This window comes from Hydractinia symbiolongicarpus, chromosome 1 (genome assembly GCF_029227915.1).
Source record: "Hydractinia symbiolongicarpus strain clone_291-10 chromosome 1, HSymV2.1, whole genome shotgun sequence".
Lineage (NCBI taxonomy): Eukaryota > Metazoa > Cnidaria > Hydrozoa > Anthoathecata > Hydractiniidae > Hydractinia > Hydractinia symbiolongicarpus.
In genome coordinates, this window is record NC_079875.1 from 5,505,127 (window position 1) to 5,527,403 (window position 22,277).

Genomic DNA, 22,277 nt, shown 5'->3' on the forward strand with positions numbered 1-22,277 from the left:
GTGCAAAAAAATAACATTTTGAGGTCAACAAAATAACGGAAATGAGATTTTTTCAAACGGTCAGTCAATGTGGCCCATAGTATGTGACACATGATTTTTGAAAGCTAAGGAAAGCGCGTTTTCGGAACTTCATGTATATGAAACATGGGAAACAACATTTTTCTGCATCTTGCAACTTTGTTAACATAGTAAACCTAGCTAAACACATCAACACTTAAGGCTGCACAATGAGCATTAATAACTGATACCCTTGAGCATCAATAACTAATAAGTGTATTTTATAATGGGGTGTCTAGCCATTTACACTTAAGACTTTGCGAGTAGTATTGCGATTTCAAGTAAATGTACATTATAGTCATCAAATTTTAAGCATTTATTCACTTCAACATAATTTTTCCTCAAAAAATTATTTTTAAACATTCTCTGTTTAGTTAGAAATTTATATTAATAATCTTTCTGCTGTATTTTCTCTGTCATTGTTACTGAAAGAAATGGTCGTATTTAACAGATTGAGATCACTTCTGAAGCTATCTGCCAACCGTTCCATAACATATTCTGTGCTTAAAAGATGTTCATCGCATTTACATTCTCCAGAAATTGTGTATCCTATCGAGGTGGGTTTCATTGTGTAGCTTTTTTTCAACAGCACAATAAACATACAATATTTTATTGCACTTGTTATATAGCAGCACATTTTTTAAAGAAAAATTTCCGCTGCAAACCATTTCGTGATGGGGCAATAAATTTTTGCATATCATAGATAATCTCACTAGAACAACTTTACAGCAGTCAAAATACTAATACAATAATACGTCTGAAACAGAGTCATTAAGTTTGTACATTTATGTATAGTATTACATCACAAACAAAAAGTACAAATCCCTTGGGTACATAGTATGTCACAGATACACTTAATGGGCTAATAAAGATGCATTATGCATACAGAATTTTATTGAAAGGCGTTTGACAACGTTGTACCCATTCTAGTGCACAATCCTTCATTTTTTTGTTGTGTAGGACATTTTTGTAAGCTTGTATGAAGAAATTGAGAAGTATGAGAATTTTTTTGTCCTGGTTGTAAACGCAATCCTGAAAAACACTTTGCCAATAAGACGGACTGCTTGTAAGTGAGTCAGTGAAGCAAACATGTATTTCTAAGCCATGACCTAAATTTAAAAAGTATCTTAAAAATAACATGTTGGAATTTTTATTTATCTATCTAACTGATCTCCCCCACTCACATGCTCTTCTTTATCCTTATTTTAACTTAATGTTTGTCCTGTCCTGTGTTGTCTTGCACCTGTGTTGTCTTGTGCTGTTTTTTGTTCCTGTTGTCATTAGGCCTACCATGGCTTCTATTTTCTATTAGTGGTGGGAACCAGAGTAGGTCATCCTTATATAATATGTAAACCAGTATTCAAAACCTTGTATTTATATCCTGGTTGATCTTCTAAAAATATTCATTTGATCGATTGATAATGATGTCATGCAATAATTAACATAATTATTAAAGCTTCTATGTCAAAAATCTTGAAATTTGAGAATTTTTTTCACAAATTAAACCTTTTTTGGTTTCGTTTTTTATCTTTATTAGAACTTTATTTGTGTGCGAATGAAATTGAAAATCTGACCTAAAAATTTTACAAATTATTGATATTTCTTTACTTTTTTTTGCCAATATTGAATTTGACTTCTATGAGTTCACAAATTTAGCAATAATCTACAAAGATTTACCACTACTTTTGGTTATCATCACTCTCATATTTGAGGAGTAGACCAGGTAGCTGAAAAATAATGAAAAGAGCAGAGTTTGAAGCTATATATATCTGTGTGCAAACTATGTGCAAGGTTGTGTTTAACCATGTTCTTATAGAAATAATTTTTTGAGGAATATAAGTATTAGAAAATGTTATGGCACGAAAGTTCACTTCTTTGATTATTGTGCTATTATGTTAAGCTATTAAGTTTCAATTTTACCAAATTTCTTAAAAAAAATCCAAGTTTCTCTGAGAAAAAAAGAAATACGAAAAAGGTTTTCGACGAGGATGGGATTCGAACCCACGCGGGCAGAGCCCAATGGATTAGCAGTCCATCGCCTTAACCACTCGGCCACCTCGTCTGTTGTTGCGACAGACATACGTTGTTTTATAACTACAATTTTTGAAAAAGTGATAAATTAGATATACTATGGCAATATATATATATATTTTAATAAAAAAATACACTATTCTGTTTAAAAAGAAGTAAAATTGATTTACTTTTATAATTATATAGCTTTAATCATTTCATTTTTGTTTTCGGTCTGACGAAAGTTTCCGTCGCGATTGCGCGAGATCACACAGAGCTTGCGTTAAACATCAAAACAGATAATATTATATAATTGCTTACAAAAGAAGCAGGAAAGTAGTTGAATGATACATTTTATGCTCTGAGGAATGATAAAAGAAAAAGTAGTTCAAAAATAAAGTTTATATTTCAAGAAACGAGGAAGAAAAAAATCGCACCTAGTGTACCGAAAATTCTCGTTAATGGTCGTTTTAAAAATTGAAGACTGAACTAAATCAATCACTGTCGAAACAACATGGCCACGTTGGAAGGGAAAATGGAGGAGATGAAAGTTGATGAAAAACCTGAACGAAAAGAACAGCCCAAGAAGGAAAAAAAAAAGAAAGAAAAGCCAAAATCCTCTGATAAAGGAGGGCACCCTGTTGAGGTATAAAAAAATGACTTAACGAAACTAAACATTTTTAAGGATAATAAGTGCCAAATTTGGATTTATTGGCCAGTTGTCAGAATAGATAGATAGCCTATACAATATAATTATTCCATAATTAGCACTCGTATGGCTAATAAAAAGTAGAATATTTTCATAGCCACTTAGATAGCCACTTTTCTTCTAATATTGATTCCATTATAGCACTAGATGTGCATATTTTACATGGCTAGCCTCACAAATATCGAGGGATATACCCTGTCTATTATTTCCAGGAGGGGCCATGGCTTAGATGGAGAGTCCTAGAGTATTTTGAGCTCCTTTTGAGCTATGCAGACCAAATTAGTAGGCCCTGCGCTCTACTAGACAACTCCCGGCAACATTCAACAGCCCACACAGTGTGCCATCTCCCCAATTTCCCTCACATGGCTTGGGTTAATCCAGGGCTATAGTAACACTCACTCACTCACGTTGAATCGCTGTCAAGAGGAATCCAACCCCGGTCTCCCACACAGAGTACGAGATATTTAACCACTAATCTACGGCGCCACTCAACTCCTATCACATTTTAAATCCTCAGTCTCACCTTTGTGATTTAATTGTACGTGGGTTCCTACACGGCTCTCCATCGTTTTACAATAGCGGAAGAAAGTGGTAAAAAACCTGTTTTTATGAGAGTTTGTTAGAGACAAAAGCGTGTTTTCTCCAGTTTTTTAACTTCCGTTGTATCAATTTCTTTCAATTTTTTAGGAAACGTTAATAATAATAAGATACAACTTGTGTACTTTTCATTAAAAACAAAATGTGTCAGGAAAAGTTATCACGAAAGAACGTGTTTTCTCCGTAATAATCTCTTATAAAAGTGTGGTGTTTACCTCCTTCGATTGAAAATAAGCTGCGATTGAGTGTTAGTTTTCCCGAATTATCGTAAAAGTGTTTTGTTTTATACCTGTTTAAAATATTTTTATTGTTTTATCATTCTTTACTAACATGGATTTAAACTTTTAATACTAAAATGTGTGCTGGCTAATGTATGAGAATTGTGGACAGACCCCAGACATTAAATTTAGGGTATTCTTTTTTCCCTTTTTTATTTATTTTATTTATTTATTTCACGAATGTTTTACAAGGATGGCCATTTCAGACATTATAAAGTCTGTTATCAACATGGGTCCTTGGAATAAATAGGATAAAAAAAAATATTAGTAACAATAAAACAAGAAAATGTAAATGTACAATAAAAACGGTGAGTATAAAATATATAAACTGCAAAAAACACACAGACAAAAGGCTAAAAATCAAAATACCACACTAGAAAATGAGTTGATCAAGACGAAAAAAAAAAAAAAATAGCCATAAAAAGGACTAAATACGCAGATAATATTCTCTCAGTTGCGACTTAAAAATATTGTATGATTCACATTTTCTAATGTCCAACGGGAGTGTATTGTAAATATGTGCTCCAGTGTAACAGAAAGATCCACGAGCATATTCCAAACGAAGATTAGGTAATTTCAAGCTATTTCTGTTGTTACGTGTGTTTCTTGTGTGGTTTGTTTTTGTGAAGTAATTTTTAAAATTTTCACACACATCGTTGTCCAAGCAACGGCGAATGAAATTACAAGCTTGCATTTCTATCATATTGACAGTATCAGGTGGTGTCAAGAATTGATTTCCAATAATTGAAGTTGCTCGTCTATGTAAAGATTGGAGTTTGAGTAGTTGTGTCTGAGAATTCTTAAGGTGAACAAATCCGCAATATGTTAATACTGGTTGAATCATTGTTTGAAAAATTGCCAATGCAGCTTTATCTGTATCAGCGGTCGAATGCGATATAGTAAACGTAATCTACCGGAAGCTTTTTGATACGTTAAATCAAAGTTGCTGCTCAAATTCAATGATGGTTCGATAAGTACACCAAGATATTTATACGTGGATGTTACCCTCACAGTTTGGTAGCCGTAAGTTACGTTTAATGAGCTGTTTTGTTTAGAGAGGTTATTTTTCGAACCAAATAACATTGCTTTAGTTTTTCCTGCTCCGAGATTTAAAATTAATTCATTTTCCAAACACCATGCAAGTACACAATTCATGTCGGATGAAAGACAGGTTTCTATGATCTGTAAGTCCTTACCAGAAACAAATAAAACAGTATCGTCTGCATATTTGACTACTTCAGAGTGTTTCACTACGGTACAAAGATCATTGAAAAATATAATAAATAGTAGTGGGCCCAAAATTGACCCTTGTGGTACTCCACTATTGACTGGATGTTCATCAGACAAAGAATTTTTGTATTGAACTTGCTGAAATCTACCAAACAAATAGTCTGTGAACCACTCGTGTTTGTCTCCAACAATTCCAAAACTGCTTAATTTTGACAGTAGTTTACCATGACTTAATATGTCGAATGCTTTTGTGAGGTCTAAAAATACGGCACCGACCATTTTGCCATCGTTAACCTTCAATTTCACAGTGTCGATAAAGATTGTTGCAGCCAGTTAAGTTGAGCGACGAGGCCTGAAACCGAACTGGTTGTTGTTTATTAAATTGTTACTTTCCAGATATGCAGTCAATTGTTCATGCACAACTTTTTTAATCACCTTGGATATAGCTGGAATAACAGATATTGGTCTATAGTTATTAACAGATGACTTTGCGCCAGATTTGAAAAGTGGTAACACTTTGGTGCGTTTCCAGTCACTTGGAAAAGTTGAAGTTTCGAAAGACATGTTAATAATATATGTCAGTGGTGAAGCGATTACCTCCATGCAGTCTTTGAGTAACCAGGATGGTAGATCATCTAGCCCAACAGACTTTTTACGTTTTAATGATTGTAGATGTTTCATGGTTTCATTAACAGTGATTGGTTTAAGTCGAAATTTTGGGTTAGATTTACTCGGTATTTCTTTATGATATTTCCAGACGGAGTTTGTCAACACAAAAGCAGATCTTTTAAGTGAATATACAACATTAGAAAAAAATCTACAAAACGCATTAGCAATAGAATGTTGATCGGTTACCAATTTCTCGTCGATTTGTATAGTAGTATTCACTTGAGAGTTCGATCTAAGTGGAAATACTTTTTTTATCGACCGCCAGAAGGATTCTGGATTTCCGGTGTTCTCCTCAAATAACTGTCGCTGATACGTATTCTTTGCTTTACGAACTTTATTATTAACCTTGTTTCTTTTTTTTTTATAAGCGGTGATATCTGCTTCTGATTTGGTTTTACGCGATTTTCGTAACAAATTGTCGCGTGAGTTCATCTCCTTCTTGAGATCAACAGTCATCCAATCACATGGCTTACCGCAAACTTTTTTACGAATTAATGGAGCCATGGAATCGTAGGTGCGATATATAATTCCCTTTAACAAAGACCATGCTTTATTGACGTTCGTTGAATTATAAACATCTTGAAAATTCTGTGATGAAAGTGTTTGACAAAATTTATCTTTGTCATAATTTCGATAGTTTCGACAATTTATTGTTTTGCTAACAAAACGGGTGTGATGTTGTTTTCTAATACAACATATAAGGTCATGGTCACTAAAAGAAATGGGGATGACTTTGGTATCCGCTATAACTGTGCAATTAGTTGTAGCGATAATGTCGATAAGAGTTTGTGACGTTTCCGCTATTCGGGTTGGTGATTTAATGACTTGTTTAAAACCGTGTAAAGCTGTTTTAATCCCAACATGATCGTTTCTTTTCAGAAAATCGACATTAAGGTCCCCTAAGATTATAACTTCTTTGATACCGTCTAATGTTAATGACAGTACATCAGATAGAAGAGATGAAAAATCTTTATTAAGATACTTTGAATTATCCGGGGGTCTATAAATTACGGATTACATTTTTTGGACATATTTCTAACCAAATACCTTCAATTTCTTTTATTTCTAGATCGTGTCGCCTTTTATAAATAACATGATCAGCAACATAAAATGCTACTCCGCCTCCTTTTCCAAATTTACGAGATTTGTGTATAAATGTGTATCCATTAATTGCAAACATGTCCTCCGGTTCATCTCCCGTATGTATTTCTGTAAGAGAAAAAATGTCGATTTTTCTGTTTTTTATAAGAATGTTCGAAATCTCAGCAAAATTTGCCCATAGACCTCTAACGTTCAGGTGAAACATATTCATACCCTTTGCATTAGTAAATTCACGGATTTCATCTGTGGCATTAGGTCCAGGCACTTTTCAACATCGCCGCTTAAAAGCAACAACACAAACAACCATCTGCTTCGTCTAGAGAAATATACTAGCGTTTTGCTAAGACTTGTAAAAAAGCACGATTCAATGTTACAAATACCACTACTCTCGACAATATCCATACCACTTTTAAAATAAAGCGAATAGTTTTCATTTGAGCATAAGTAAAAACGTTTTTGCAGCAATAATACAACAAATAATAGAGCAGCCATAAACGCTGCTGCTTTCTGTGCTGCCATTTTGCGTCATGTAAATGGCCTATTCTTGGATCATTGATCATCTTGCGTCATGTAAATGGCCTATTCTTGGATCGGGGTTAAAATTATCAAATTTTAAAACAGAAAACAAGAAACTTAAGAAATATGAGTGGTATATATATAGAAAGGATATTTAAATACCATACGTTTATGAAAACAGGATTAGTGTAGTAGATTTGTGTGTTCATTTCTTCATAAAACATCAAAAGTTTGGCTACTTATAAAGACAGTTGTACTTGCTATAACTTGAATATTAAATTCAACATTTTTGTTGAAAATATAATCAGATAATTTCACGCATGTTAACTTGGATCCAAGAATTACCCCATCACACCCTGGGTTGTTCTTAGGGACACATTGTTAATTTGACTCGCCCACCTCAGCATATTTATTTGTGAGTTTGTACTAATTGAAAAACCAAGACAAACAACTTTTTATGTGGTATACACGCAATTTAGATGTTAGGGAGTGTTACAAACAAAACTGAACTTGCACGGTGACTTATAAACAAAACTGAACTTACACGGTGACTTTCAACTTTTTAGCACCTCAAAAAAACTTTTTGTATCAAAAAATATATCTTGTGTGGATAAAGTTCAATAATTATATATTAGTTTCTTTCTGCTATAGCATTTCCTAAAAATAACCAAAAAAATTATTTATTTAAATTTACCTTTCCTGCCCACTCTGTTTTGAAATGAGGTGCTGGGAAGAGGTTATATAAATTTAAAATTCACCTTTTTTTTCTTGCTTATGAACATTCTTGGAAATGTGTTTATGAGCAGTGCCTTGACCATGTCAATATGAATTATTAAAGGTAAAAAACGTTATTGTAAGCTTAAGACAAAATTGTGACAATTGATACCCTGCAATTTTTTTAGTTTTGAAAGCAAAATTTTGAGTCTTGCGCTTTTCTTACTTGAATTATTGGAAAAATCTGAGACTTGTGTTCTATAAAAGAGATGTGTATATTCTGTGTTGTTCCAAAAACCTTGTCACCATAAGTATGTTGAACAAAATAATATACTGTGTATAGTTAAACTACTAAACTGGCTCAGTGTTGTTATATGTGTTGCTTATACATCATTAAACCCACTTAGGTATTTTTACCATTCTATACTTTGAACGCTCATATTTTGTGATCATCCTGGTAGGAATTTTGTTTAGTGTACCAAACAGGAAGGCTTTTAAACTGCCATTTCAATTCGTTTCTAAAGCTAACTATATTATACTGTTCTTTTTAGCTTAATCCTCTGCCAAGCTACATAGAAGAACGTATTAAATTTTTTGATGAACTTAAAGCACAATATGACGCTGAAATTGAAGGTTAGCTTTTTGATATTACTCATAATAATTGGCATATATAATGTTTAATCCTCAACTGCTTTTCTTTTCTTTTAAATTTTATATAGCAGTTATATGTTTAGGGTTGTTAGTTACTCAGTATGAACTAAATGTTTGGTAATTGCCTTTGTTTATTAATTATAATTATATGCTTTTGAATTCACCTTGTATCACAAAGTTATTGTTCTTGAATGAAAATCTTGGGTTTTTAACAGTCCTCACAATACCACTATGTAAATGTCAAACCATCAATTTTTATTTCCTTAAGGTTACTGTAAAAGAAACAATTTTTTTTGAGGTTTTTAGCAAAAAATTCATGACATATAGAAAAAAAATTCTCTTTCGGATAATAAATTTTAGACTCAAAATTTTAATTTGTAAAACGTATGGTGAAAAAAAGGATAGTGTGTGTTTATTTCATTATATTTTCTTTTTGAAAAATTAACATCTCACGAAAATAACACCATCAAATAAGTCTTTCATCAAGCATTCAGAAACAAAAAAAAAATAAGAAAAAATATAAAAGTATTGATAAGTTATAAGGGTTTTTTCTGAGAGTACTCATTAAAGGAGTTTTTTCCTTTACAGTATCCTTAACTTAATTTAGGGAACAAAAACACGACAGGTGTTGATTTTTTCTTGCCATGTCAATTAGATAACTGCAACATAAAAATAAGTAAATAAACAATCGTTAAACAATTTAAAACCGTGCCCATCATATTTTTGATGCACAAAATTTAGTGTACCAATGTTGAAATAGGCCACTTGGTTTTGTTAAGGAGATGTAAGCATTTGCTTTTTCTTTCAGCTAAGGAAAAGAAACCAATAAAGATAACCCTTCCAGATGGCAAAGAAGTTGAAGGATCGGCATGGAAAACAACTCCTTATGAAGTTGCACAAGGCATAAGGTAAGATATTCTTCAAACTTAATCAACCCTTATGTCAAGCTTGTATTCTTTACTTTAAATTCTTCAATCAGTTTAACTTGCACTATTCAATTGCACAATTTTTTCGCCTATTTTTAATATGATATGAGTGTCAAAATATGTGTTATACACGTGGTCCCTTTTTCTTTTTCTTAGAGAACCAAAAAAACATTTAAACCCAATATACAATAAGCAATGATGATGAACTTACTTACATTGCTTGAAGCATGTTGTGATATTAGAAAATTGTCTGAGCTTAAAGAATTTATTTTTTGTTTATGGTTCTCTTATAGAACCACATATACCATTTAAACCCAAAAAAAAAGCATTGATGATCAAACTTACCTACATTGCTTGAAGCATGTTGTGATATTCCAAAATTGGTCTGAGCTTGGAAGAATGTATTGCTCCTTTTTTGATTCTTTCTTTCTCTCTTTTAAAGAAGCGACTCTAACATTTAAACCCAATATACAATAAGCATTGATGATCAAACTTACCTACATTGCTTGAAGCATGTTGTGATATTTCAAAATTGGTCTGAGCTTGGAAGAATGTATTGCTCCTTTTTTGATTCTTTCTTTCTTTCTTTTAAAGAAGCAACTCTAACATTTAAACCCAATATACAATAAGCATTGATGATCAAACTTACCTACATTGCTTGAAGCATGTTGTGATATTCAAAAATTGGTCTGAGCTTGGAAGAATGTATTGCTCCTTTTTTGATTCTTTCTTTCTCTCTTTTAAAGAAGAAACTCTAACATTTAAACCCAATTTACACTAAGCATTGATGACAAACTTACCTACATTGCTTGAAGCATGTTGTGATATTCAAAAATTGGTCTGAGCTTGGAAGAATGTATTGCTCCTTTTTTGATTTTTTCTTTCTCTCTTTTAAAGAAGCAACTCTAACATTTAAACCCAATTTACAATAAGCATTGATGATCAAACTTACCTACATTGCTTGAAGCATGTTGTGATATTCAAAATTGGTCTGAGCTTAAAAGAATGTAATTTTTGTTTATGATTCTCCTATAGAACCAAATATACCGTTTAAACCCAATATAAAATAACCATTGATGATCAAACTTACCTACATTGCTTGAACCTTGTCATGATATTAGAAAACTATCTGAGCTTAAAAGAATGCATTTTTTTGTTTATGGTTCTTTTATAGAACCTAATATACCATTTAAACCCAATTACACTAATCATTGATGATCAAACTTACCTACATTGCTTGAAGCAGGTTGTGATATTAGAAAACTATCTGAGCTTGGAAGAATGTATTGCTCCTTTTTTGTTTCTTTCTCTCTTTTAAAGAAGCAACTCTAACATTTAAACCCAATTTACAATAAGCATTGATGATCAAACTTACCTACATTGCTTGAAGCTTGTTGTGATATTAGTAATTTGTCTGAGCTTAAAAGATTGTATTTTTTGTTTATGGTTCTTTTATAGAACCACATATACCATTTAAACCCAATATACAATAAGCATTGATGATCAAGCTTACCTACATTGCTTGAAGCATGTTGTGATATTCAAAAATTGGTCTGAGCTTGGAAGAATGTATTGCTCCTTTTTTGTTTCTTTCTTTCTCTCTTTTAAAGAAGCAACTCTAACATTTAAACCCAATTTACAATAAGCATTGATGATCAAACTTACCTACATTGCTTGAACCTTGTCGTGATATTAGAAAACTATCTGAGCTTAAAAGAATGCATTTTTTGTTTATGGTTCTTTTATAGAACCACATATACCATTTAAACCCAATATACAATAAGCATTGATGATCAAGCTTACCTACATTGCTTGAAGCATGTTGTGATATTCAAAAATTGGTCTGAGCTTGGAAGAATGTATTGCTCCTTTTTTGTTTCTTTCTTTCTCTCTCTTTTAAAGAAGCAACTCTAACATTTAAACCCAATTTACAATAAGCATTGATGATCAAACTTACCTACATTGCTTGAAGCTTGTTGTGATATTAGCAATTTGTCTGAGCTTAAAAGATTGTATTTTTTGTTTATGGTTCTTTTATAGAACCACATATACCATTTAAACCCAATATACAATAAGCATTGATGATCAAACTTACCTACATTGCTTGAAGCATGTTGTGATATTAGAAAATGATCTGAGCTTAGCAAAATTATTTCTATAATTTATTCTTTTTTATGTGCAAACTTTATTTTTTTTATTACATTTATTTGTCAAAATTTTTTTACATTTAACTTTAGTCAAGGATTGGCGGATAATGCTGTCATTGCAAAGGTAGGTTATTGACTTTTCTTCATGCAAAATTTACTTTTTAAAGTTCCATTAAGCGTATTAAATCTGGGATAGGTGGGATTTGGAGTTACGTCAAAAGTTACGTGCCTCTTCATGTTTTGACATGCTTATCCATTTTGAATCAAACTTTGCACATTTATTGTATATACATCATGAAAGAAACAAATTAGCAGCATTTCCTGGTTTTTACATAGTTCTTATAAATGAAGGTCAAAAATTGCCCAAAAATACGTTTTAACTTAAAAGGTAATTGCAGTATTATCGTTATTAGGTTAATGGAGTTTTGTGGGATCTTGATCGTGTTTTGGAAGATGACAGTAAAGTTGAAATACTGAAGTTTGATCACACTGAAGGTAAAATTTAGATTTTCTTTATAAAAAAAAAAATTAAGTTGTTAACTTGCTGCATAAGGGGTCGCTGACGCATTACAACTAGTCACGCCTTCGTAAAAACTAGAATGTTTGGGATTAAGCAGACACCTTACAGTTAAAAAGGAAAATTGAATAAAACATAACATTTCTGCACAAAAATCCTCTTTAATATCAGCCTGGCCCTGTTTTTGTAGACCTTTCAAAAAACAAAAATGTAACATCACCGTCTGGCATTTAGATTTTGCCAATGCTAATGCCAAGTTGTTGACAAATCAGGCAAACAAATGGCATTTCACATAAACAAAGTTTTGCTGATGTAAAAAAAAAATGTTAAGAAAGAAAAATTTGGTTGAGTTAAAAATAGACATTAAACTCCTCAGTTTAAAATTTGTTTTATTTCTAAGGTCAACAGGTATTCTGGCATTCCAGTGCACATATATTGGGTGAGGCAATGGAACGACATTACGGTGGTTGTTTATGTTATGGTCCGCCAATTGAAGATGGCTTTTATTATGATATGCACATGGAACATCGTCAAGTTTCAAGTAACGACTTTAAAAATCTTGAAACTATTGTTAAAAAAGTTCAAAAAGAAAAGCAGCCTTTCATTCGACTTGAGATGAAGAAGGAAGACTTGCTAAAGATGTTTGCGGTAGGTTGTTTACCTCTTCATGTGCTTTGTTTTGTTGCTATAGCTCTTTTTTTACCATGTTGATTTTGTGTACTTTTATTTTCACTATGGTTTTTTATTTTAGTATAATCCGTTCAAGTTAAGAATTTTGAATGAAAGGGTGACTACTCCTACCACACTTGTCTATAGGTACAATTTTGTTGTGTAATGTTATTTTTACTATCTTTGTATATATATACTATGAGACTAAAGGCTTACTGCATTAGTCAAGTATTTCTAAGCCACTGCCATGCTAAAAGTTTGTTTTAATACTAGACTCTTTTAGGGTCTGCAAATTTTGACCATTTATGTAAATGATGCATCTTATTTTTCCAGATGTGGTCCATTAATTGACTTATGTAGAGGACCTCATGTCAGACATACTGGGAAAGTCAAGGCTATGTCTGTTACAAAGGTAAACTTGAGGTGTCCTGTGTGCATGTGGGAATTATTTATATCTTAACATAAATTAACACAATGTAGTTTAGAATTGTGTAACTTGTTATTGCCCACTGATTTGTTTTGTATCATTGTTTAGAACTCAGCAACTTATTGGGAAGGTAATTGTGAAGCTGAATCCCTACAACGTATTTATGGAATATCTTTTCCTAACGACAAAATGGTATGTGCAACTTTTATTTGTATATACATTGCTCTACTATTTTGCCTATATGTATTTTTAAATTAAACATTTTAGCTGAAAGAGTGGAAACACTTTCAAGAAGAAGCTGCTAAAAGAGATCATAGAAGAATTGGAAAGGTATATATTACTAACACTAAGGATGTTTGTATTCCCTAAAAGCTTGTGTGTTGTTTTGTTTAATATTATATCTACATATTGTATCTGTCTATTCTGGATATATGATAGTTATTGTGCAATTAAGAACACTGCTCTTTATTTACTTTAGGAACAAGAGTTGTTCTTCTTTCATGAATTGAGTCCTGGTTCCTGCTTTTTCCTGCCAAATGGAGCACACATTTATAATACACTTTTAACCTTCATTAGGGTGAGTGTAAAACAGTTTGCTTAGTTTTGTTTGTTTTGTTTTTATTTGTTTTTTTTGTTTTTTTATTGGATTTGTTTGTTTGTATGTAAAACATGAATAGCCAGGTAGTATAATTGACCTTAAGTTTTTTTTTTCTCTTTCAGGAAGAATATAGAAATCGGGGATTTCAAGAAGTTGTTACACCAAATATATACAGTACTAAGTTATGGGAAACATCAGGACATTGGCAACATTACGCAGTAAGTATAGATGTCTATAAACATCTTAGCTGGTAGCAGGATTTGTTGCAAAGTCAGAAGTTATAAAAACATTGAATTTATTATGAATTTATTGTTAAATATACATTAGAGCATCTAGTATTTGTTTTTTTTAGGACAATATGTTTTCATTTGAAGTCGAAAAAGAGAGGTATGCGTTGAAACCAATGAACTGTCCAGGCCATTGGTAAGTATTTCCAGGGTTTTTTTGTTGTTTCATTTATCAAACTGGTTCACCAACAGTTAAATTTTAGAACGTTAATAACATATTCATATTAAACTGAAATCATTTGTTTTAACAAATTCTCTTGCAAGAACAAGAAATTTAGTCAATCACCCCTGTGCTTCCGTAATGACATAGTGTTTTTTCAAAATTTATTTTGGAAAATATACAGATTAGCTGTTGCCAGGTGAACTACGTAATTTCAAATAAAACTATAAATTAAATGTTGAAACACACAATTTTTCCACATGTTGATACATATATAAAAAGCGCTTCTTTTAGCCTAATTAGAATTTCGGAGATAAAAGTTTAAAAATGCAAATCTGTTGAAAAGAAAAAGCCTTGTCTTAAATACTGAATGTTATTTAAATGTTCGGAGATGACTTTGGTTTAAAGTCGGAAGTAGTCTTCGATTAGTGAGAGGTCATACTACTTAACCATAATCTTCGCGTTACCCTCTATATAAATTTGCCATAGCTGTGGGTTTTTTCTCTTCAGGTACTCAAAAATTTGCAATGAAATGTAGGAAATCCTTATCAGAAGCATTTGCACCATACTTTTTTACTTGTGAATTTTGCTCTCTTTATGCTTTCATTATTTTTCTTAGTGTAATGTTTGATCATCGTCCACGCTCATGGCGTGAATTACCACTACGTATGGCAGACTTTGGAGTTCTCCATCGCAATGAGTTAAGTGGTGCACTAACTGGTTTGACAAGGGTACGTCGTTTCCAACAAGACGACGCACATATCTTTTGCACGCTCGATCAGGTATTCACTTTATTCATCTCTTCCCATACCATCTAGATGAGTCTTTACTTAGAGTGCAATACTGTTTTTAAGCTTTTCTGAACTGAATAAGTTAATTCCATGCATTCAAAATCTTTCACCTATAAACCTGTGTACACTTTATATTCACACTTGTTTGAGCTCTAAGGTGAGAAATGATCCCGGACCTTCAAAACCTTGACTATCCATCAATCTTTGGAGGAAAATCATGAAATATGAATATTTTTAAAAGATAATTAACTTTCCATAGGTTTGAATGTTCAGTATTTTTTTTCTACATATCTTATTGTTTACTTATTTATTTTTTCTTATAACTTTGTGTTTCGAAACCTTGAAATATTTTTTCAAAAATTATAGTAAAAACTTAAAAACACCAAAAAAATGTCACAAAAAAAGTTAACAAACCTTGAAACTGCTAAAAAAATATAGGCATAACCTTGTATTACTGTATTTGTGTTTTATTTTCTAGGTGGAATCTGAAATCAAAAGCTGTCTTGAATTTCTTCGTCATGTGTACGAGATCTTTGGGTTTACATTTAAATTATTTCTTTCCACAAGACCAGACAAATATTTAGGAGAGTTAGAAGTATGGAATAACGCCGAAAAGGTTTGTTACTTTTCTATCAATCACCTACACTCTTTTTGCGAATAACTTGAAAGACGAGCCTTTTTAAACATCAATTTCTTTGTTACAACTTTTCTAAACGTTCCATTTTCTTCTTCGCGTGAATGGAATTTCTCTCCTTTTCACTTTGAGATGAAATTTCACAAATTCGAGTTTACTAATTTTTTCGCGGGTACATGATTTGGCGAAATTGACCAAAGTCAGCAAAAATGGCGAAAATAAATACCCGCTAAAACAGAAAAAGGTAAAAAAAATACGTTGATGTATAAAGGTAAAAACGACAGACACTATAACAAAAGGTTATGAGTTTTTACGAGATTAACTTTAGCGAAAATGACGAAAAATTGCGAATTCGCGAAAGTTTTTTTCGCAAAAGTTTCTTCAATTAAAGTATGTGATTGACAATAATTGACAACTTTAGTTTTCCAACACGCTTTTTTTTAAAAAAATTTAACTGGAGTTCGCCGGACGTTTATTACATCATTTTTTTCATGTATTAAGAGTTAGTGTTCATAAGCTAAAATAATTTCTGCGATATCTATTTACGGACTGAAACCGACAGCTTGCAGGGCAAGATAAATTGATTGATAAATTGACTGATAAATTCGCAAGAAGGAGAAGACCGCTTTAATAAAATTCAAGACGACAGCTGCTGACGTTCTCAGTTACGAACTTCATTTAATATCAATTTCAGAATGTTTCTTCTGTTTTTTTTGGTATATTTGTTAATTGTTCTCATTTTAAAGACCTTTTGTGAATTTCCCTTCATAGCAACTGGAAAATTCTCTCAATGCCTTTGGTGAACCATGGGAATTAAATCCTGCTGACGGAGCATTTTATGGGCCAAAGGTAAAGTGACGTATTCTTTATATGGCACAAAGTCGTAATGTGACTATATGTTTCTTGTTATGCATACGCAGTGTGCATTGCAAAGAATTTGACTGCCACATATGTCATGTGTTTAGATTGACATTCAAATTCGTGACGCACTGCGGCGCTCGCATCAATGCGCAACTATACAACTTGATTTCCAGCTCCCAGAAAGATTTAATTTAACTTACGTCAGGTAAAGCTGTTAAAGCATTTTATTGTATGTTTGTAAAATACGAAGCTTCCGATGAATTTGAATTAAAATATTGCATAGTCGTTGTTTTGAAAGTATGCATGTTTTCTAAACTTACGCCTGTATAATCTAACAAGCATTTTAACAAATATAACATTTAGATCGAAAAATAGCACGTGTAAAGCTAAAATCTTATAAAATTAAATATTGTTAATGTAAATTTTGCCTTTAGCAACGGAGGCGTGCATCTGTCTAATTCACTTCCGATACATAACTTCTTGAATTTGATTTTTTTGTACCTGTTTTGTGTTTTACAATTCAAATAACCTTTTAAATAATTATCTCTTTCTATTTCATCTTCAGTGGCGAAGGTGATGAGAAGAAAAGACCAGTTATAATTCACCGTGCTATACTTGGTTCTCTCGAAAGAATGATCGCCATTTTGACTGAAAATTTTGGTGGGAAATGGTGAGTAGTGCAGATTTACATCGCCCAAATTATTAACCTTGATTTTACGGTTTTGTTATTATTTGTTGATTTATTAATGCTAAACCAGTTTTTTGTAATTTCCAAACAAGAGTTTGAACTGGATTCTGAATGATTAACTATGTTTTAAATAACCAGCTTGTTTTCTATGGAATCTTTTTATTTCCCTGTTCTCTTTCATTTAGGCCATTTTGGTTGTCACCAAGACAAGCTATTGTCATTCCAGTCAGTCCAAAATTTGACGACTATGCCCAACAAGTGAGTATTTTGCTTATATCTAGCAGCATGAGATAATTTTTTTAGATTCTTTTAAACTTTAATGTTTTGATACCGATTTTTGTGTATATCGAAATTCAAGATTTGTGATCTGTTTTTTCTATATATTTTTTGTATATCATTACGTTGTTGTGGAAATGTGTTGAGACATAACTATACATATCTTTTTTCAGTTTTCTAGACATAACACTATGGTAACCTTTTCTAGGTTCGTGAAGAAATTTATCCTGACGATTTCAAAATTGATGTCAACCTTGATGCTGGTGAAACATTAAACAAAAAAATCCGAAATGCTCAACTTGCTCATTATAATTTTATATTAGGTAAGTAAACAACCTCGTGCCCAATACTTTTTTTGCAAACCTTTTTTTCATCTTACTTAATGCGCAATTTGTTGTGATTTTTTGTACTTTTAATAACGTAAATATTAAATTATTCAATCAATAAGCGCCAGAACGCCTCTACCTATTTACCGTCGCGGGTGGGCGCTAATGTATGCACAGAAAACAAGGGCGCTTATTAAAACAAAAATAAAGGAAAACCTTGTTTATTATACGACTTCATGACCTATTTCACACATCCAGGTATTTCTCTTGTGTTACTTTTTGTCAAATTTTATCCTGCTAAAAACACAATAAAAAACCCGGTAAATACCACCCTTAACCGCCATGTGTCACCCACTTGTATCTAACATTGTGTTGTTTCTCTTAGTTGTCGGCGACAAAGAAAAGACGTCACATACCGTGAACGTCCGAACTCGTGACAACAAAGTACACGGCGAAAAATCAATCGAAGCCTTGCTAGCAAGATTCCATCAACTGAAAGCCTCGAAGAAAGATGACAGTGAAGAAGAATTTTAAACTAGAGATTTATTTTGTGGTGTTGTAATAGAAAAATGAATAAAAATACATGAACAATCAATTATACGACCAACACTCGTCATTGTTATGTTTTCCAACTAACGCACTTTTTTCTGTTTAGTGAGGAAAGAGGTGGCGATTAAATGCAGGATCTCAAGTTTAATTACTAAAGAAAAGTTAAAAAATGTAAACAAGTGCAAATAGCTAATTTATTTTTTAAACAAAAATAAATAAATTTCATTGCTTTTTATATTATTTCTTTTTGGTTTTTTTACACGTAGTCTGGTTTAGGTGTCTTACCTTAGAAGCTTCCTTATGAAATTTTTCATACCTCAATTTGTTATAACAAGATGAAACCCGCTATCTCCAAAATCCTGCTATGTCAAACTTTTTGTTCAGTCCGCTCAGACTTCAAGTAGCGGGACTCCACTCTATATTCCTTTAAAGGCAGAAACTTTGGGTTTTTCGCGTTTTTTGGCTTTTTTTAGCCAAAGCTTTTGCATTTGGAAATTTCAAAACGTAAAAACTACACGTGTCTAACTTCACTTTCTTTTTGCGTATTTATGTGAAATGAAGCATCTTCTCTAGTTTAACACAACCATTCAAAGCAAAATTGAGAATTTTATCATAAGGTGATACTTCCTTACCTTGTTTTCAAACAATCATTTAGTCCCTCTAAAGTGCAGTAGAAAACCAAAGACATCGCAGGGCGGAACGTACATATTTTGAGTACAAAAAACCTTCGTGAAGCCGAGGGTATGATTTAAGCGTGTTCAAATGTGGTATTGAGGGTAGTACAGTATTCTTTATTGTCATTTCCATGCTGTTTTGGTTGCATGTCATTATTGTAAAGCATCATCGAAAAAAAAACAACCTGTAAAACATGTTTTGTACAAAGAACTTAACCTTGTTTTGATCACAAGTCTTTGCAACACTTTCCCCATTACGCTAGCCTGTGATCGCTCAACACTCTCACTAGCCGTATTAAGGAGAACGACGAAAAAAGAAGCCGACTTTCAGCTTCTGCCGGTTTAAAAACTATTTTAAGCAACTACTTATTTCTATCTTATAACTAAATTTAACTCAATGTAACGTAGCAACACTTGACAAATTGTAATTTCTATATAAGGAGTCTCTTAGATAGCGCTGGTGTACTGGGTACTAAATTAATCCAATCACGAAAACTATGACGTCAAATTATTTTTACGTCAAGTAAAAGTTGGTTACAAATTTTATTCGACGTCAATATCCAGAGAATGTAGTCCTGTCTTAGAAAAAATATAAATAAAAAATTAAGATGGATTGCTCACCTGAGTATGTCGAAGATATTGAAAGTAAACAACAGCCGACAGTTTCTGTTGGTGAAGAACAACTTACGAGAAAGAAAAAGCGACGATCTCGTCATATGACGATGAAATATGACGACATGTCTAAAATGCGTGCCGATATCGAGGCAGCGAAAGAATTGAGTGAAGGTAATAGTTTTTGTATAAATATAGTCAACGAAAAGTTAATAGTAACTTCCAACTTACGTATAACAAAAAAAGAACTTGCATTGCTGTAACAGAAGCTTTGAATTCTAGGTAAACGAGTGGGGAAAGTTGAGGTAATAGTTGACGGCAAGACAGGAAAGGGAGATAAAGAAAAACCTGTGGAGGAGAATAACCATACAGATAATTGCAAACCAATGGAGAAAGTTGAAGAACAAGAGAAGTTAAAATCTTGCCTAAAGAGACAAGAAAAGCAGGAAGATCAGTTGGACCATGTCGTAGAGAAAAATAGAATCGACAGCAAAGAAAAAAAGGTTTGTTTCTCGGATGAAGTGATGTATTGTGAAGATGCTGTTTTGATTAAAACCAAGAAGAAGCGAAAGTTTCACAGCCTGCACAGAGCTACAATCATCATTGAAAAGAAGAAAGCAGTTCTTGTGAAGTCCATGGAAAAGTTGGTTAAAAGACACAAAGAAGTAAAATTTGAGCTGTTGGAAGCAAAAGAATCTGCTGGAGAGAAAACCGCAGAAATTGAATCACTCAAATTGATTCTCAGTGGAAAGACAGCAGAGCTGAATGAGAGAGAAGATGAAATTCTTTGTATCAAAGCCAATGTAACTGACATGAACGTAGGTTAATTATTCAGCCTGCAATTTTTTTATTGGAAACTAGCAAATTTTAAGAGAAGTTTATTTTCATTTTATATTTTACGTTTTTATTCTTCTTTAGACAACTGTCAGTGGATCCATACAAAAATCAGTTACTAAATTGGACACAGTTGAAGAGAGTTTTAGAGTTGACATCAAAAACATCGAAAGAAAGCTTGCACAACGCTGGCGCATTGTTGGAAAGAAGAAACTTCTAGCAGAAAAACAAGAGCTTGCTGCTATGCTAGACACAATCTTCACAACATCGCAGACATTAATGGAAGATGCTGTCCTTTTGGACTCCTTCAAATTTTAAAAACATTTCACACACATCGTATATTTTTGTATATTTGAAGGGAAGCGGTCGTGGTTGTACATTCGTTTGTCATGTCCAGATGACCACTCTCTTTTATCTCGACGACCACAAAAAGCGGTATGATTTGTCAGCTGATTGTCTTGGTCCTCACTGGTAGCTCAGTTGGTAGAGCGTGACATCAAACAGTGTCAAGGTCGTAGGTTCGATTCCTACCCAGTAATTCGACCAAGACATACAGCTAAATGATCTTTCTGCTGATATAACATCTTCAATGCTCAAAGTGATAAATGTCAGTGGTTGTGAATGTGTTGTAAACTTGTTATATGTCTGTTTTGTGTCGTGCAGCTACGCTCTTCCCTTTCAAAATCTTGGTATTTTATTTTGTTAATATATTTTTATACACACACATTTGTTGTTTGTTTTGTCTACGAAACGCTTATATATAGCGACACGTCGAAAAATCGGTACCCACTTCCTCGAGTGTCACAAATTCGCTTTTTTCGGTTCTAGCAAAGCGGGTATTCTTTTGTATAATTTCCTCTCGCGGTACATATTTTTCATATAAAGCCATGGATGATACGCTTTACACGCTGCGATCTGCACAATATAATATGTGACAGTGAAATGGAAGTTTGTTTTGATGTGGAAGTGTAAGAGAACACGAGGACTGTATTTGTTAGAATGCCATACTAAATAGCTTTGGGATTGATACCTCTACAAAGATTTAAAAAAAAGCCGTGATTTAATGTAAAAAAAACACGTTCGAACGTTGGAATTCCCGAATTTGTTTTTAAAATGGAGCACAGAAGCTCCGGTTACGAGAGTAAAATTTCGCCAAGGGACCAAGGAAAATGGTTCCAGTGAAAGTTCCACTTATCCAGAGCTCCATATATCGCGAGCGGCAACTGTATTTCCTCGAGTGACATCTATATTCGAATGGAGAATAACGAACGTAGACAAACACGTTCGGATATAAAAAGCGGGAACTTTCGATCTGTTTTGTTGAAGAAATTACCAATGGCACAAAAAGTTATTTTTTAGCCAACATGCTAGGAGGACGAGGTTGTTGAATGAGATAATTATCATGGCATCACAAAAGTATGCAATAATTGAATTTCCGCGCCCGAAGGCGTAGGAAATTCTTTAAAACCGTCGTTTTTTTCTTTCGGAGCATTTTTTGAGAAAAAATCGACCCTGGGATTTTACGTTGGTCCGTCACAGATGTAAACTTCGTACCCAAGCTCCTTAACTACTGGGAAGTCTAGTATTGACGCTTCAGGCCAAAATTGGTATTTGTTTTCAACAAAATTTGGAACAGTTAACAAATAAAGTATGCTGAACATGATGGTGACATCAAAATTTTGATTTTTTCTTACCTAAATGTCATTTCAGGCCAAAATTGGTCCAAAAATTAAAACTACTTTATTTTTAACAAAATTTGGGACAGTAAA

At 32.8% G+C, this 22,277-nt stretch overlaps 1 protein-coding gene and 1 non-coding gene across 3 annotated transcripts; one reads left to right on the forward strand and one right to left on the reverse strand.

Moving 5' to 3' along the window:
- Nucleotides 1–453: 453 nt before the first annotated feature.
- LOC130633467 (threonine--tRNA ligase 1, cytoplasmic-like) lies at nucleotides 454–18,442 on the forward strand. 2 transcript variants are annotated; one of them, XM_057444554.1, is made up of 21 exons: nucleotides 454–614; nucleotides 8,433–8,514; nucleotides 9,341–9,440; nucleotides 11,696–11,729; nucleotides 12,019–12,100; nucleotides 12,523–12,770; nucleotides 12,874–12,938; nucleotides 13,125–13,203; nucleotides 13,327–13,410; nucleotides 13,486–13,548; nucleotides 13,697–13,795; nucleotides 13,939–14,034; nucleotides 14,169–14,239; nucleotides 14,883–15,045; nucleotides 15,533–15,670; nucleotides 16,460–16,537; nucleotides 16,654–16,754; nucleotides 17,115–17,219; nucleotides 17,423–17,495; nucleotides 17,722–17,836; nucleotides 18,225–18,442. In XM_057444554.1, exons 1-21 carry the CDS (start codon nucleotides 492–494, stop codon nucleotides 18,371–18,373), a joined length of 2,148 nt encoding a protein of 715 aa, XP_057300537.1. In that variant the 5' UTR covers nucleotides 454–491; the 3' UTR covers nucleotides 18,374–18,442. The 2 variants fall into 2 exon arrangements, with proteins under 2 accessions (XP_057300537.1, XP_057300536.1); XM_057444553.1 differs by lacking the exon at nucleotides 454–614 and adding an exon at nucleotides 2,341–2,713.
- Trnas-gcu (transfer RNA serine (anticodon GCU)) lies at nucleotides 2,038–2,119 on the reverse strand. Its single transcript has one exon. It is a non-coding gene; the product is annotated as a tRNA-Ser (tRNA).
- Nucleotides 18,443–22,277: the final 3,835 nt, after the last annotated feature.